Below are 15,481 nucleotides of genomic sequence, written 5' to 3'. Positions count from 1 at the left end.
ATAGCGGCGTTACGGAGGATTCTGCAATTTCCAATAAAACAACAATTAAGTGTATAAATAAAACAAACTTCATTTATTAATGTTACAAAGACCATACGGCTCATTTACAACAAATGTTTGTTCAACGTCGTCTAAGCGCTTTAAAGCATTCCGAAGCCTTTCGAGTAACTTATTGCTTTCATCAGTCTGTCTTGTAGTTTGTCCTTGGTCTCGTACTCGGGTAGCAGTAGGACGTTGAAGCATGTATGGGCAGTGGGTAGGCGGTCGCAGTCGGGGCCATTTCTTGCTATAACAAGTTTAAGATGACTTAAACCCCCGACGGGAACTCTGTCGGAGCCGGTGGTGAATTGCAGGAGCTTTCGTTTGTCGTCCAGCGACAAGCTGTGTACGATGCTCCAGAAATCCTTTATCGTTTGAGACTCCGCCGTGTATCCGCCGTCGTATTCCGTCGATTTCTCTAGCTCGTTGAAGTCGAAGTTCTGTAAACATTGTATAAGTTTGAGTGATTCGTGTGTTAGATGATTGCCATTGTGTGTATGTGTGTGTATATAACCCATCCAGGAGAAAAATTAATGATAGTATCGTGCTCGACTACCATTTTATACCATACATATATATTTACGTGTTTTGTATGTATATTGCTTGTCTGTTGTGTACTAAATGCGTCATAACCGCAAATAAACGTTTTGACTTTGACTACATTTCTCGTACATTCGTACCTAATGAGGGTTTTCTAAAATGGCGTCCACGAGGTGGCAGCACCGAGTCGTCAGGTCCAGGTAACTGTCAAAGTGCTTATCTTTACTATGAATAGTGAACGATTTTAGTGTTTTTTTTTTATTTTATAATTAAAGCACTGCATTATTGTTTTACTATTGAGGTTGAGTAAATAAAAAAAACTAAATCATATTGTGTTAACAAATTTTTCAACAAGCTTTTCCTTAGTACCAGTGACTTTTGCACCCTCTCTCTTAGCTCAATTTTTAGTTCGGAAACCTTATTCTGACCGTAGTCCATAATAAAATCAATAACACTTCCAATATAACAGAATTTCAATAAACAATAAGTTCGGACCCTACAATTCCATACTATTTGACAGCTGTTTGGACCTGACGCATACGAAGCGCCGCCTGGCGGCAGAAAAAGTATCGAAAACCCTCATTACATTAAAACCAACACCAAGATTGGCAAGATTATTTTTGTACATTTTCACATGAAACTTAATCATTGTACAAACAAAAAAGTTCTATAAACAAAACTGGAGGAATTCCTATTCAAACCAAAAAATCTAAGAACATGAACAGTGACGTGACGTACCTTGCTGCCGCAGACCAGCATCTCGACCTCTTCAGGTCGGAAGAGCGCGGCGAGCGGGCTCTCGTCCGTCACCATGAGGAAGCCGCGACGGAACGCGCGGAACTGCGTCTCCACTGACTCGTTCAGCAGGAAATCCGCGTACAGCTCTACGAATTCCTGGAAAAATATATGAGATTGTTTTATTTATTTTGTTTAAAACAGTTTATGATACAAGAAGAAAAAAAACCGGCCAAGTGCGAGTCGGACTCGTGCACGAAGGGTTCCGTAAATTACAGTTAAATCAACCTATCTCAAAAACTATAAGAGATACTTTGATCAAACCAAAAATCGTTGAAAGAGTTAATTAGCATGCATCACCTCTATTTTTTTTAGAATTTTATACCCCGTAGTTATAAAAATAGAGGGGGGGGGACATACTTTTTACGACTTTGAGAGCTGATATCTCAAAAACCGTTCACTTTAAGAAAAATGTTTTTTAGAAAACTTTATATCATTTTAAAAGACCTTTCCATTGATACCCCACACGGGTATGTACATCGAAAAAAAAAATTTCATCCCTCAGTTACATGTATGGGGGGCCCCACCCCCAATTCTTTTTTTTACTATTTAGTGTCATATTTTTGTAGCGGTTCATACAACACATATTCCCATCAAATTTCATCACTGTAGTACTTATAGTTTCCGAGTAAATCGGCTGTGACAGACGGACAGACGGACATGACGAAACTATAAGGGTTCCGTTTTTGCCATTTTGGCTACGGAACCCTAATAAAACGATCAAGTATAAAGGCACTGCTTGCTTATGTTGTAAATGTTGAAGCTGTATTATGAAACTGTAGTAAGTACTAAGGGGCTGGTTCAAATACAATAGTGGAAAGTATCGAAGATCATTTTACAAAGTCAACAAAACAAATGAAACTAAAAGTATCGAAACGTCTACATGCGAAAGTCGGTTAATTGATTTTAGACACTATTACAATAAGGACAATGTTGATAATACCTTGACAGTGAATGAGAGCTAAGCAGATATTGTATGTACTTATAACATACCGACTTTCTACCTAAATAAAAATATATAATATTTAAGATAGATACTCACCCTTTTATTTTCTTGTGTGACAAATATGTCATCTCCATTCTCTTTGAGATCATGGAATATGGCATTTCCGAACACATCTTGATAACAAATCCTGAACGTCTGATAATATATTTCTTCTAAATCACTGCCTGTATACTCTAACATGTCTTTTAGACCGTTATAAAGCGTCTGAAACGGAAATAAGAAGTTGTTATTCATTTTACAAACACATGTCACAGAATAGAAAAGTAACGTTTTGAGGGCTTTTATTTTTAATTCATATTCATATTTATTTGCATACCATAAAGTTATAAAGATGTTACAATAGGGTAATTAGGTAGTACCCTGTTAGGGCACAGCAAAAGAAGGCTAGAAAGTTTAATTCCAGTAGTAGATACAATAGTAGATTAGGAAAACACAAGTTATTCATTCGACTATCTTTAGTTTAATTTGAACTAATGGTAATCTCAATGACTCGTTGGGTAGCCGAAAGGAAAAAAAGTAAATAAATGTGGCACAAGATAGTTTAACATTTTCTCATAGTCCAGTCATTCCATGAGAAAATGAATCCCATGGGCTTAAATATTTAGATAGGCCAATTTGGACTGCAACATACAATCATTCGAATTAAAAACCTATTATTTCTTGGGAAGTCACTAAAAAAGGATAGAATACTCACAGGATTCCAATCTGCCAAGTCTTCGAAAGACCCTTTCTTTCCCATAAGCTTCCTATACACAACCATGGGGAAGTTGACAGCTAGTATAACATTGTTGTATATCGCGAGGCCTAGCACTATGCCGATTAACGTGAACTGCGCTTCTGTTTCAAATGAGGTCATGTTGAACCTGAAAATTTTAAGTAATTTTATTTACTATTTTGTTGTTATGTTATTTGGAATGAGGTATATGTGTGCATGCAATTTGCAACTTTATTTTGTTAGTATTAAGGTTCACTTTTTAGCCCGATCGGATTTATTGGTATGCAACAAATATAATGCCAGTTGGTCTAAATGAATAGTACTCTACGTATCCATGCATTTTAGAACCCTATTTTGTAAATCTTACGTTGCACTTGTTTATCCAGGTCAGATTTATTGGTACGCAACGTTAAAATTTAAAAAAATACATAAAAGTAAGGCAAGTCAATGTGCAACTTTACGGCAGATAATCGCATAAGATAAAATTTCAATTTTTTCCACCAGAGTTTTCTCATCTAACCAGAAAATTTTGGTTAAAAGTGCATTGACATAAAAATCTTTAAAAGTAAAATGCTCAAAATCCATACCACACAGTAAGTGAATCCGGATGCTGCGTGAACATTCCATAGTCGGGGTTGAATATTTCCTCCACAATGAGCTGGAAGAACTCCTTGGAGACGCCTCCTTCGTCGACGCCCTGTTCGCCTTCGAACTCCACCACGAGCTGCTTCTTGAGATCCAACGCCCTCTCCATGGCTACCATTTCCAACTGAAATAATAGATGTAATGTAGAAAGATATGTGCCGGTTAAAAAAAATGCTTGGTATATATCTATTGACGATTAAAAAGACGATTTAAATTATTGCTTTATGTAAGAAAATTGACTATTTGATATAATTTAACTGCATTGGTATTCAATAACTACAAGGCATATAACCTTGAATATACTACAATCTTCATTACATAAAGTAAACTAGTAAGTAAGTATACTAGTCCTAACAATTTTCAGGCGAAATATTAACATCGGCAACGAAGCTTTGTCAAAAACTACCAAATTGGTACAGTGTTTACAGTTTATATGTTACAGCCTTTTTATCGTCCCACTGCTGGGTACCGGCCTCCTCTCACACGGAGAAGTATTGTGCATTAATCACAACACTTGCTCAATGCGGGTTGGTGATTTCAGACTATAATATATAGTCCAGGTTTCCTCAAGATGTTTTCCTTCACCTTTTTTATCAGCGATTGGTGTTCAAGTTATACTTCGAAAGTACATAAAAACTTGGAAAAGTTTGATACTTGACTGACCTGGAATCGAACCCACACCCTCATACTTGAGAGGTTGGTTCTTTACCCACTATGGCACCGTGATATTATTACAAAATAGTACCGATATACATACTATCCAAAACTAGCTTCTATTTACTCACCCCAACCAACGCATCATCAATAATATGCGTCCTCCTAACTTTGAGCCTGAGGAAGGGCATGGGCGGCGCCGCGCCCACCACCGCGTGCAGCAGCGACACGCGCCGCTCCGAGTACATGCGGATGCGGTTCTCGTAGTACAGCCCGAGAGACTTCGTCGCTACCGTCAGGATGAATGGGTAGCGGAGGAAGGCGAATTTTTTACCTGGAAATTGTATATATAGAAAATGAACAGCATTTTGTACTACTTAATAACATGTTTTTTAAACTCACATTAGATAATATACTTATTCGCTTATTTATATTGTGTGGAAAGAGTAAAGTAAGATTTTTTAAAATAGTATTTTACACTAATTACTATAATTACTTGTGGTATAACAGGTGTCTAGATTAGATCTAGATCTGCCTTTTTCATGAGATCCAAATATGAAGGCTTATTTTACTTAGGGAAAAGGCAAAGTAAAAAAAACTAATATGAAATAGCAATTTAGAAACATCAAACTCGCCCCATGTATGATATGCTGCTAATGCGCAACAGTTTAAAAAACATGTTCATTCAAAGTTTGCCAACATACACAGGCCCAAACTACATAAAAACATTTGGTCAAAATAATATAATCTTACCTTTACTTATTTCCGTCTTAAAATTACCAAAGTCTATATCCATTTCAATAGTATCACTAAGAGGTTCGTTGTAAAATTCCTCAAATGGCAGGTATGGCTTTCTAGCGTCTAATACATTTATATCTAATTCAATGGCTGAAACAAGAAACAATTTAATATTAGATACAGTCACCATTTATTTATTTACAAGGCACACCAACAACTTATTTACAAATACTCTCACATATATAAGTTTACAATTATAATAAGTCCTGCGTAAATATTTTAATTTCAGGTGCACACAACTTTCAAATTAAAAATAACTAAGTCACCATATAAAAACAAAGATAGACAACCTTCTTTTTGCGTCAGAAGTAAAAATATTAAAAACTCCAACAAATTCAGAAGCTCCTCCTTTTTGGGAAGTCGGTAAAAAACTAGGTACGATAACCTATATTTTCACAGGTTACGTGAAGACTACTTCAAGATGAACCAAAACGACTAGTTTATCAATAGTTATAAAATATATAAACCATTTCAACATAATATATATAAGAGTATTTACCTAAGGGGTCATCCGGCTGCATATTCTTAGAGGCCTTCATAGATGTAGGTGGGTATAAATGACCCAGTACATTTTCCAAGGGGTCCTGTTGGCTTGTGATCACTATGGGCTCTTCGCGTAAATTGTTTGGCTCCATTACACCCGCTAACATGTTCGCGTAGTATACTATCTGTGGAAACCATGTTTTTGTTAGAAAATTTCAAAAATGTTGTTTGTTTTATAATGAACAAGAAGAACGGTCCCCTGCACATGAAGCTACTACAACTTCGAAAATCTTGCCAATAGAAATTGAACTTTATGCTTTAGGGATAACGTTGAAATTGCATTAAAAATCGATTACAGTAGCTTGACTTGCTAGCCACTGTACATAAACCAACCATTTGATGCATCGCGTATATGCAAAAACATTTGTTCTGTCATTAGGAACCAAATCCAGGGTCATATTTAAATCAGTACATAGTCATACTACACATCAAATTCTCACTTTTAGGTCATCAACATAATAGTATACGCAAAAATCAGAAATGGTACATTTAAGTAAGCAAACTTATTTAAAACATTATTAACTACCTTCATGAACTTAGTAGCGAGTGTAACAACTTCGTCTTCTTGCACTTGGAACTGCCTCGTGTAATTTGTAGAAATAACTCTTAGTGTGATGAGTTGCTGTAGTGTCTCTAAGATGTGGCGTAGACTGTCCTTGCAGTGCTGCGCCCATATGCGGGCTAAACGAGCTTTACCTAAAAAAATCATGTTGTGAAAAATATGCAAAGAAAGCAAGATTTTATTGTTAATAACCTAATTATTTAGCTAGATTAGAAAATTGTTATGATACTTTTGTTACTAATTCTTATTTATTTTTTTGAGACCGGCAACACCAACAATGTTCAGAACCTTGGCGCCTATTATTAAATCCTTTCAGCATAAACGATGGATAAACGCATTCTCTTATTGCACCATTTATCTTCGTAATTGCGCAATAGATTAAAGAGACAAATTCAAGTAATATCTTTTTAAATTGCCGTGGCAAAGTCAATTTCTTTATTTCAAATAGACCTATGAAAGCTCATTCGAAACGTTAAACCAGTTGCACGGTTCCTAAGACTCGGTCTTATGGAGAATCGGCAAGAAACTCCGCATGCATGAAATGCTTTCTTAAAGTACTACACAGATTTACAAACCTACCTTTAAGCGTCAAATGATCAGCAGCCAAACACAAGGCCGGCAATGCTATCTCTAAATAATCACTGCATCCAAGATCTGGCACTTCAAACGCGATAACAAAACAATTGACTGCATCCTCCATGCTCATTTTCTTCGTCAGTCGCAAGTCTATGCACATGTTGTCTGCTAAAGCCTTCAGTGACGTCACTAGGGCGGAACTGTAGTATTCTGATGGCACCTGCAACGATATTTAGACTTACTACATAAAGAATGCCATGGGAATATTTAGACAATATTTGAACTTATACTAGATAATGAAAGAACACAAGAAAGATGAATTATGTAGCTTTAGGACAAGTTTTCATGGACGGCATTTCAGGATAGTTTTAAGAGACAAATTTATTATAATATACCCTAATGCCATGGGAATAAAGTTGAAATTTCTATGTAGTTGGGTAACAAAAAGTTTCCATCATAAGGTACTACATTGAAAATTCAACTCTATGTAAAGGACCTTAAGGCACATACAAGTAAGAGTCGACCACAGATGTCATGAAGATAACGATGCTATATGATTTCAAATGCTGATAAAAATATAAAAGGTTGCATGCTCAAATCGGATCCTTCTCTGGTGTGGTGATATCATGATCTCAAGAGTTTAAGGTACAATCTAGAAATTTTACTCACTTTGGCAAGGTACTGAAAGGCTCTGCGACACGCGGGTACGTCTAACTCGGGCCCCGCAACACTGTCCACATCCTTGTCCGGATCACTTGATAAACACATTGCTTTTGATTCCTTATCTACAAACATAATTTTCTCACTATCATATCATATCTCATGTGTAAGCCAACTTTCGATTCTCAGAAAGCTTTGAATATTTGCTTTTAGCGCTAGAAAAATACGGCTTATTTACTTCCCGGAGTAAACTTAGAATGCCTGTGGCCAACACAGAGTGTATGGAAAAGACTTTTTAAGTTTCAAACTATTATCGACATTGTGCTTATTGAAATAAAGCCTAAAATCGAAACACAGCCTGTATAACAAAAGCCAACTCACCTTCAATCATCTTCCCATCTTCATCAATATTTTCGACCACCTTGCTGGCAAAACACCTGGCTAGTATGGCGGGTTGTGTAAACGCTTCCCCTAGAGCTCTGATCAACGGCTGTCGGACTTTAGTCTGCAAGCACTCTTCACAGAGCTCATACATACGCTCCTCCGTTAACGGGGCACCATCTAACAACGAAAGTATCAAATCGTCAAGTTTTTTCACCAGCCATATAAAATTCTCTGTATCCATTTTTAAAAGTTCTTGGCAGAAGCAAGTATTCAGTACAAAAACACAAACGTTAATGACTTGGAATAGGGAGATGTATTTGTTTAAATAAGACTAAGTAAAAAGTCATTAACTTAATTAGTAATTAAAACTAATTTTAAGTTGAGTGTGATAGGTTACAATATCAAATTATGCACTCTTTTAAGTAGTAACTCATTAGGGTTAGCAGGTATTAATAATGTTGAGAGCTTTTGTAAGTACCTGTGAAAGTAATTATATGTAATGGGACCTAATTGTTATTGTGCATTTTAATTATGTTGTTACATTGAGCTTAAAAGCAGCCACATCGAATGACGAAAGCATGAGGTACAAAGCCTGCAATGTTTAAATTAAAAACAAGGTGCTATCCCATTGCTCAGAGAAAAGTAAGCTATATTGTACTGTTCTCCTCATAAATTAGCATTATCCAAAATTGGCTACTAGTGGCTTAACAACAGTCAAACTGTTGGATAAATCTATTTTTACTCTCTATCTATGCATAATGTAAAAGATTAAAGGTACAATTCGGAAACGGGCGAATGTCGCGAGCCGCGCGCTGCTGTCGCGTGCCTCGGAAACGTTTTCATGCATTCACATACTTTAATCATTGTTGCTTTGGCAACACGTGGCCTTGCCTAGTTGCTGGCCACTCGCGAGCCACGTCTCCTGGAGGTGTTACATAAAATACGAAAAAGTTCTTACTGTTATGACTACGAGTTTTGGACTCCTCTTGGTGAGATATATTATGACTAGTTTGTGGTTCCTCCTCCTTGGAGGTGCTCTCCTTCGCTACCGTCGTGCTCGAAGGCTGGGCCTCCTTGCTCTTGTTGTCATCTTTGTCTTTCGCACTTGATGTGTTACATGTTGTGCTGAATACAAAAAAAAAATTGTAGCACACCATTAAAAATCTTTTAAAGAATTATTTTATTTTATCACTTGAGTTTGGAAAAGACCCAAATTGTTGTTGGTACAAACAATAAAATGTACAACTGCCAAGTTGTAATACAGAGAACGCTGACATTGCAACTTTCATTATCAAAATGGTTAGCAAAACTGAATCCTATCTCTTTCATTCAAAAATCAACTTTATTTCCATAGCAGTAAGGCTGGAAATTGCTTATTAAACTACTGAATATTGGTAATTTCAAATTAAATAAACAATGGATACTCACCTAGCACTAGAATCACAGCCACTGGCCTCTGTGCGAGGAACTTTGTTGGGCAGTGTGTCACATAGTCGGGCCTCTTTGTAAAATAGTTTTATGGCCTCTGCAGCTGCCTCATTTGGTGATAGATTCCTGGCCTAAATAAATAAGAAAAAGAATATTTATTTGTAAAACATTTTTTTAAGCAATAAGTCTAGATTTTGATATTTGGACACTGGATAAAAATATTCCTCAATTCCTCACTAATTTATCCCTTGCTCAAATAGTCTGTACTGATAAAATGTTCACTTTCTGATTAGAAATTCTGGCAACAGGTATCCAAATCATGTGTACTAAGACATAGACCTGCATACAGCGTACCTAATAAGAAAATAGATACAACAATAGTTTTTTTTAATTACAGATGAGTTTCAGATCAATTTCAGTTGGAGATAGGTAATAGTATTTTGTTTCAATTTACATTATTATTTTGAATAATTGACTGAGTTTTGAGTACTATCAGTGATTAGTGAGTATGATAAGATCTAGGTATACATTTGATGTAAACAAACCAGATTATTAAAAGATTGTAAGTGCAATACCTCTCCACTTGATGCACAGTACTGATTGTCGCAGTTAGCATTGCCACAGCCATCCAGAAGCTGATAGAAGTACCTCTCGATCAGCTGTCTAGCGGCAGCGCGCTTCATAATGTCTTGAGAACGGTTGGTTACTGTGCCAGGGCATAAACTGGACGTACCTTCCTCCTCACTGTTATTCGGGGTTTGGTTTTTTGACGATGATGCTTCGCTCCCCCTTCAAATACACACACAAACATTGTACACGATTCCTCCTGCCGATGCGACGCAATTTCAGCACAAAACAAAGAACGAAAATAGCAAGTAATGCCTAACCTAACCTTTGTTATTATTACGCATCAGATAATTATAGTCATAAACATTTTATTTGATGATATTATAATGGAATTGAACGCAGATGACTATAAAATTTTAAACTTTAAAAAATAAGACAAATAAAATTACCTTGAAGCTTCGTCAGTTTCGCTTTTCGAGTTCATAGAAATTTATGCTCTCCGATTCAAAACAACTCCCAATCGATACGTTACATAAATGCAATTGGTTAAACCTGTACATCCGCCAGGTATCTAATCCCCTTATTGTTTTCTTGAATTACCTTGCAGGTATACAAAAATACCAACAACTGTTCTATTCTCTTCCATTCTATTCTATTTTCTGTCAATCAAATCAACCATATTGGATTTTTGCAAAACTTTACACGCAGAATTGTTCAATCCTTTGTTTCCAAAGTCTGATGATACGAATAAAGAGCAAACACAAAAGGTATTGAAATCAAAAACGTGTAAAAAACGTAAGGTTTCGATTCGAAGATCCTTCTCCATTGTAACAGTAACAAAAATTAATTTTTGAAAGAGAATTCATAACATTCTTGAAATACTAAGTTAGTGTAAAACGGATCATCCATCTTTACTGCTTTATTTATTTTTTGAAACAGTTTGGTACCACATCTCTGAACTACCTCATATGGTATTTGTTTTGGTGCAATAAAATTGCTTTTATTTACCGAATTCATTTTATGTGCTACATAATTTCTCAGATTTATTTAACGTGACACTGATTTTGTTTTTAGGACTATTTTGCCTGTATCCGATTTTTTATCTGCCTAGCGGTCACGTCAGAAATGATAAATGTCACTGTTGTCAGCGTTTTGTGTTGTGGGTTGAGTTGATTATTGTTGTGCAAAAATCCAAAAAATATTACAGGGTGTTCAATTTACGATATTTCTCGTATAACCGAGTAGAAGGAAATAGCAGGCACCATGACGGAAGTTTTACCCGTCGAAGAAGCAAGACAAGACCGCGTGGAGACGATCCTGAAAGGCTTTCAAGTGTATCCTTTTTTAACTTTGGGTCAATATTGCGTGATGAGAACATATTTTATGTAACATTTAAGCTCCAGCATAAATACACTGAGGTGTTGTAAGTACCTGTATCTTGATTCTGAAAATGGAAATTAGTCAGCAGCTGTTTAATGTTTTGTATTGATTCAGTAATTAAGTCAAACAAATTACTATATACTACTTAAATATATATAGCCATGGTTTCTCCATTGAAAAACTTTGAACTTCTCATTCAAATTCGTTAACATCCCATTTGTCTTTTCATATGTACAACCTACGTTTATCCTAAGGATACCATTGAATGTAATGTTCTTAACAATAACATAAAACAGAAATTGGATGAATTTGCGAGATGCTGATACAGGTGAGTTTAAGCCCTTTTAATTATATCACCGAACTAATACTTTAATACAATAGTCTTAAAGTGCAGATTTAAAACTAAATGTAACATGCTAATTCCAGGTAAGATCCTCTGGCAGAACAATGAAGATATGTCAAGTCCTGACCTGGAGCACGAGGCGCGTGTCCCCAAGCGCATCCTCAAGTGTAGAGTGGTGTCCCGTGAAATGAACTTCAGCTCTATTGAGTCTATGGAGCGCTTCCGTTTGGAGCAGGTACTTTACACATTATTTGTTTAAGTATTTTTTTGTCCTCCTTACCTTGAATAAAATATACCATAATCTGGACATAACTTGGTAAGATTATTGCCTAATAAACACCAAAAATAAAAAATATTTATGACATTGAAAACCAACCATTATAGAATAATGCACATTGACGAGCTCTAAAATGGACCATACTTTTATGCCACTGGTGCATAAATTACTTTTTATCAGTTTCCTGAAGTATTTTGTTCTTTCAGTAAGCAGTGAAATTGCACATGGAAGCTCTTTATAAAGAAGATTTTTGTATACCTTTTCAGAAAGTCCTGTTCAAGGGGAGATGCTTGGAGGAATGGTTCTTCGAGTTTGGCTACGTCATCCCCAACTCTACTAATACTTGGCAATCAGTTATTGAATCTGCTCCTGAATCTCAGATGATGCCTGCTAATGTCCTCAAGTGAGTATACAAGGACCACATTATTATATTCACCATATTTTACTGAGATTGCGTAATATAATGCAATAAAACTATTGAGAATGCCCTGATGAAAAAATTGATTTATGTATATGCCTTGACTGCAGATGGTATGCTGTCCTTGTCAAATGTATATGTACTATGTGTTTTCTTATTTACTTGGTATTTTTTTTTCGTAAAAACTATAAAAGTGCAAAAATCCCAAGTAATGTATTAACATTCTTTTTTTATTTAATTTTTCAGTGGCAATGTCGTCATTGAAACCAAGTTCTTCGATGGAGATCTGCTGATAACCACATCGCGCGTACGACTTTTCTACGTGTAATTTATTGTCACACAAACAAAGCATTTACTAGTCAGACATACTTTTAATGCATTTCCTACAATCCTAATATTTTTGTTACAATCTTCTATTGAATTGTTATTTCGTCCTGTTCGATTCAAAATCACAAGTGACCTTACGATTTGGTTTTGAAATCGGTCTATACTTATAGTTGTCTAAGGCTTACACTATTTCCCCTCGTGGTTGGTAACATTTGATTAGAAATCAAGAAAAACATTCCTAAAATACCTTCCACATATGCCAGTAAGTCTTCATAGAAAATATAATTGTCAATTGAATAAAAATATCTCTAAGTACTTACTTACACCTACTTATAGCTTTTATAATTATTTTTTATAAGAAGCATTTTCTATTGTTCTATAGTGTAGTAAGTAGCTTCTCAAATTTTTGTAAGATACACTATTTAAGTTTTATGTTTTTCAAACACTTCAAAAATATATGCATTTGAGACACCCGACTTTGCTTTAAGGCTTTTTATTGTAACTAGAAATAAAATTTTGTTGAGTTTAAATGACAAACTTTGTGAATTAGTGAATACATTTCATTTCAAATATCTTGAGTAATTGTTTAAAATATACATAATCATAATTCAACGTACAGGAAATTAATTGTAATGTAATATTTATGAGTATTATAGATTTTAAGTTTTAAATACATGATTAGTAAGGTTCGCCTATGAAATGTGTTTCTTTTGAGGACCTTATATTTTAAACCAGTTATCTTGATAATCCTTAATCGTTGCTTAATGTTGACTAGCATAAATTACCTTAAAATTCGTGTTAGTCAGAACTTAGTCAGTATGGTCACATACGGATCTATGAGCTATTCCTAGGTCATATATTTTTAGGAAATAGCGATGTCGATGCCTCTTCTCCAAAAAGTTTTCAGTGTTATATACGTAGGTATATGAAATGGGCTACTCTTTATCCAGGTGACTTATTTGCACGCCATCTATCATTTGTGATGAACAAAACTTGATTTCTGTCTATACATCTGCGCGATGCTTCGACTGGACAGTTTTTATACCTACCGTCACAATATACATTGAGATTGAATATTTATTTTCTCTTTAATATTATGAATAACAATTCTGACCAAGTTTTGTAAATAAATCTGTGCTTTCCATGTTTTAATCCTCCACGTTTACTACAACCACTTAGTGTCTCTAAGTACTACTAGATGGCGTTGCGCGTCACATTACGAGTAAACTGTGCATACTACCCACATTATCAATTTCCATATTCATATGAGATTAGGTACTCGAGTATTCGTGTAGGATACAAGGAAACTTAGTGGAAAGATCCATTCTTTATTAACCTATGCTTTTGTTATAAAGGACTTGTATCAGATGTGAGTTATTCATGTCCAGGTACCTATTGTCCATTGCCTAACAGCATGTGGCCCACAGGCAAAAGTATGGAACATATGGAGTAGTTACTTAATTTTAAAGCTAAATTAGATACCAAACAAATTCATAATGTTTCTGTGGTGAAACATTAAACCATAGTTCTAATCAACTCCAGAAAATTATCTAAGGTCGGTTAAATTTGAAATGATTCATTAATAAAACAACTTCAATTGATTATGCGTATACAATAGTAGGCATTTACCTGTCGCACGTGAATTACCTACGATACAAGATTCTCACATCCTCTTTATAAATGAATAGTTCCATTCATGCGAGTTATAACAATCAATGCGAGTTCTTGTATTGGTAAATCGTGACCAATCCCGTATCTCATTAGTACGCTGACACGTTTAATGATATTACCATAGAGGAAATGAAAAGCGCTTTACGTGGCTCGTCACTGCAGGAAAAGCCAGCACGGAGGAGCACTCACGACAGGAACTTTTTGTAAATGAAGTCATTGCTGGCGATGCGTACATCCTCTTTAGTTAGAAGCGATCGACGGATTTCTTCGTACAACCGACGCCGGAGGAAGCACACTCGTTTCGATGCGCATCACACACGACACTTCGCATATAAATAATAGAAATTATCTAATTATGTGCCGGCGAGTACTAGACTCGGACTTGTTGGGAATTGTAAGTAATATTAGTCGTGGCCACCGAACAATAATAATTATTACGATGACATTATGATAAAAATTGAACGCTTTTTTCGATAGGAAGGTCGATGTTATCGGTTACAGCTATTACACATTGTAATGTAACGATAAGCTACCTAAGTATATACACATAAGGTTTAGGTGGCAGTTGATACGCGCCGTTGTTATTTATTTACAAGAATTCTTAAAATTGGAGCAGCCATGTGGAAAAACGGTCATAGATAGGTTAGTATTCAGATAAGCAACATCGGGTGGACACCTACTATAGGATGATGAAATCAATAGCTACCAAAAAAAATCTTTGACACTGAACAATTTACTTTTGGATCTCTTTTTTTCCTGATACCACGTGGTAAATCACAGCTCGTTTTTTCTAAAACCAGCGCACAGTGTGCATATTTGAAATCAAATTATCTTCTGAGAAGTAAAGCAAACCATTACCAAGTTAGCATGTTCTTTGTAACGTTACTGACAGGTAAGTATTAAATTAGTCCACATTTTGAAGTCGCAGCCGCCGCCGCAGCCAGTTCGCCGGATGAACACCAAATGTGTGATATTTTTAGGAATGTTGATTGCTCTCTTCCTGTTTCCGGCATGAACGAGCGCTCAGATCTGCCGCCTGGCTCCCATACAAAACTGCTAATTAGTGATGAATAATTAATAGTAGTAGCTTGATGACATGTAAATCGGTTCATATAATTTGATTGTAGCCACCGCTCACCTCCATTCGTGATAA

At 35.7% G+C, this 15,481-nt stretch overlaps 2 protein-coding genes across 2 annotated transcripts; one reads left to right on the top strand and one right to left on the bottom strand.

Annotated features, from left to right (window-relative positions):
- Positions 1 to 45: 45 nt before the first annotated feature.
- Positions 46 to 10,610, bottom strand: Ube3a (Ubiquitin protein ligase E3A). Its single transcript, XM_064036676.1, has 16 exons — positions 10,362 to 10,610; positions 9,921 to 10,134; positions 9,346 to 9,476; positions 8,876 to 9,042; positions 7,915 to 8,094; positions 7,543 to 7,658; positions 6,877 to 7,093; positions 6,262 to 6,431; positions 5,692 to 5,860; positions 5,148 to 5,282; positions 4,526 to 4,728; positions 3,683 to 3,864; positions 3,075 to 3,243; positions 2,417 to 2,584; positions 1,318 to 1,473; positions 46 to 479 (listed from the first exon to the last, which is right to left on the bottom strand). Exons 1-16 carry the CDS (start codon positions 10,394 to 10,396, stop codon positions 141 to 143), a joined length of 2,751 nt encoding a protein of 916 aa, XP_063892746.1. The 5' UTR covers positions 10,397 to 10,610; the 3' UTR covers positions 46 to 140.
- Positions 10,611 to 11,032: 422 nt separating this feature from the next.
- Positions 11,033 to 12,692, top strand: LOC110378359 (retinal rod rhodopsin-sensitive cGMP 3',5'-cyclic phosphodiesterase subunit delta). Its single transcript, XM_021337571.3, has 5 exons — positions 11,033 to 11,246; positions 11,589 to 11,620; positions 11,719 to 11,870; positions 12,179 to 12,315; positions 12,577 to 12,692. Exons 1-5 carry the CDS (start codon positions 11,176 to 11,178, stop codon positions 12,656 to 12,658), a joined length of 474 nt encoding a protein of 157 aa, XP_021193246.1. The 5' UTR covers positions 11,033 to 11,175; the 3' UTR covers positions 12,659 to 12,692.
- The last annotated feature ends 2,789 nt before the right edge of the window (positions 12,693 to 15,481 follow it).

Source organism: Helicoverpa armigera, chromosome 10, assembly GCF_030705265.1.
Source record: "Helicoverpa armigera isolate CAAS_96S chromosome 10, ASM3070526v1, whole genome shotgun sequence".
NCBI classification, from domain to species: Eukaryota; Metazoa; Arthropoda; class Insecta; order Lepidoptera; family Noctuidae; genus Helicoverpa; species Helicoverpa armigera.
The sequence above is the reverse complement of the archived record's forward strand: the minus strand, read 5'-3'. Positions and strand labels throughout refer to the sequence as shown.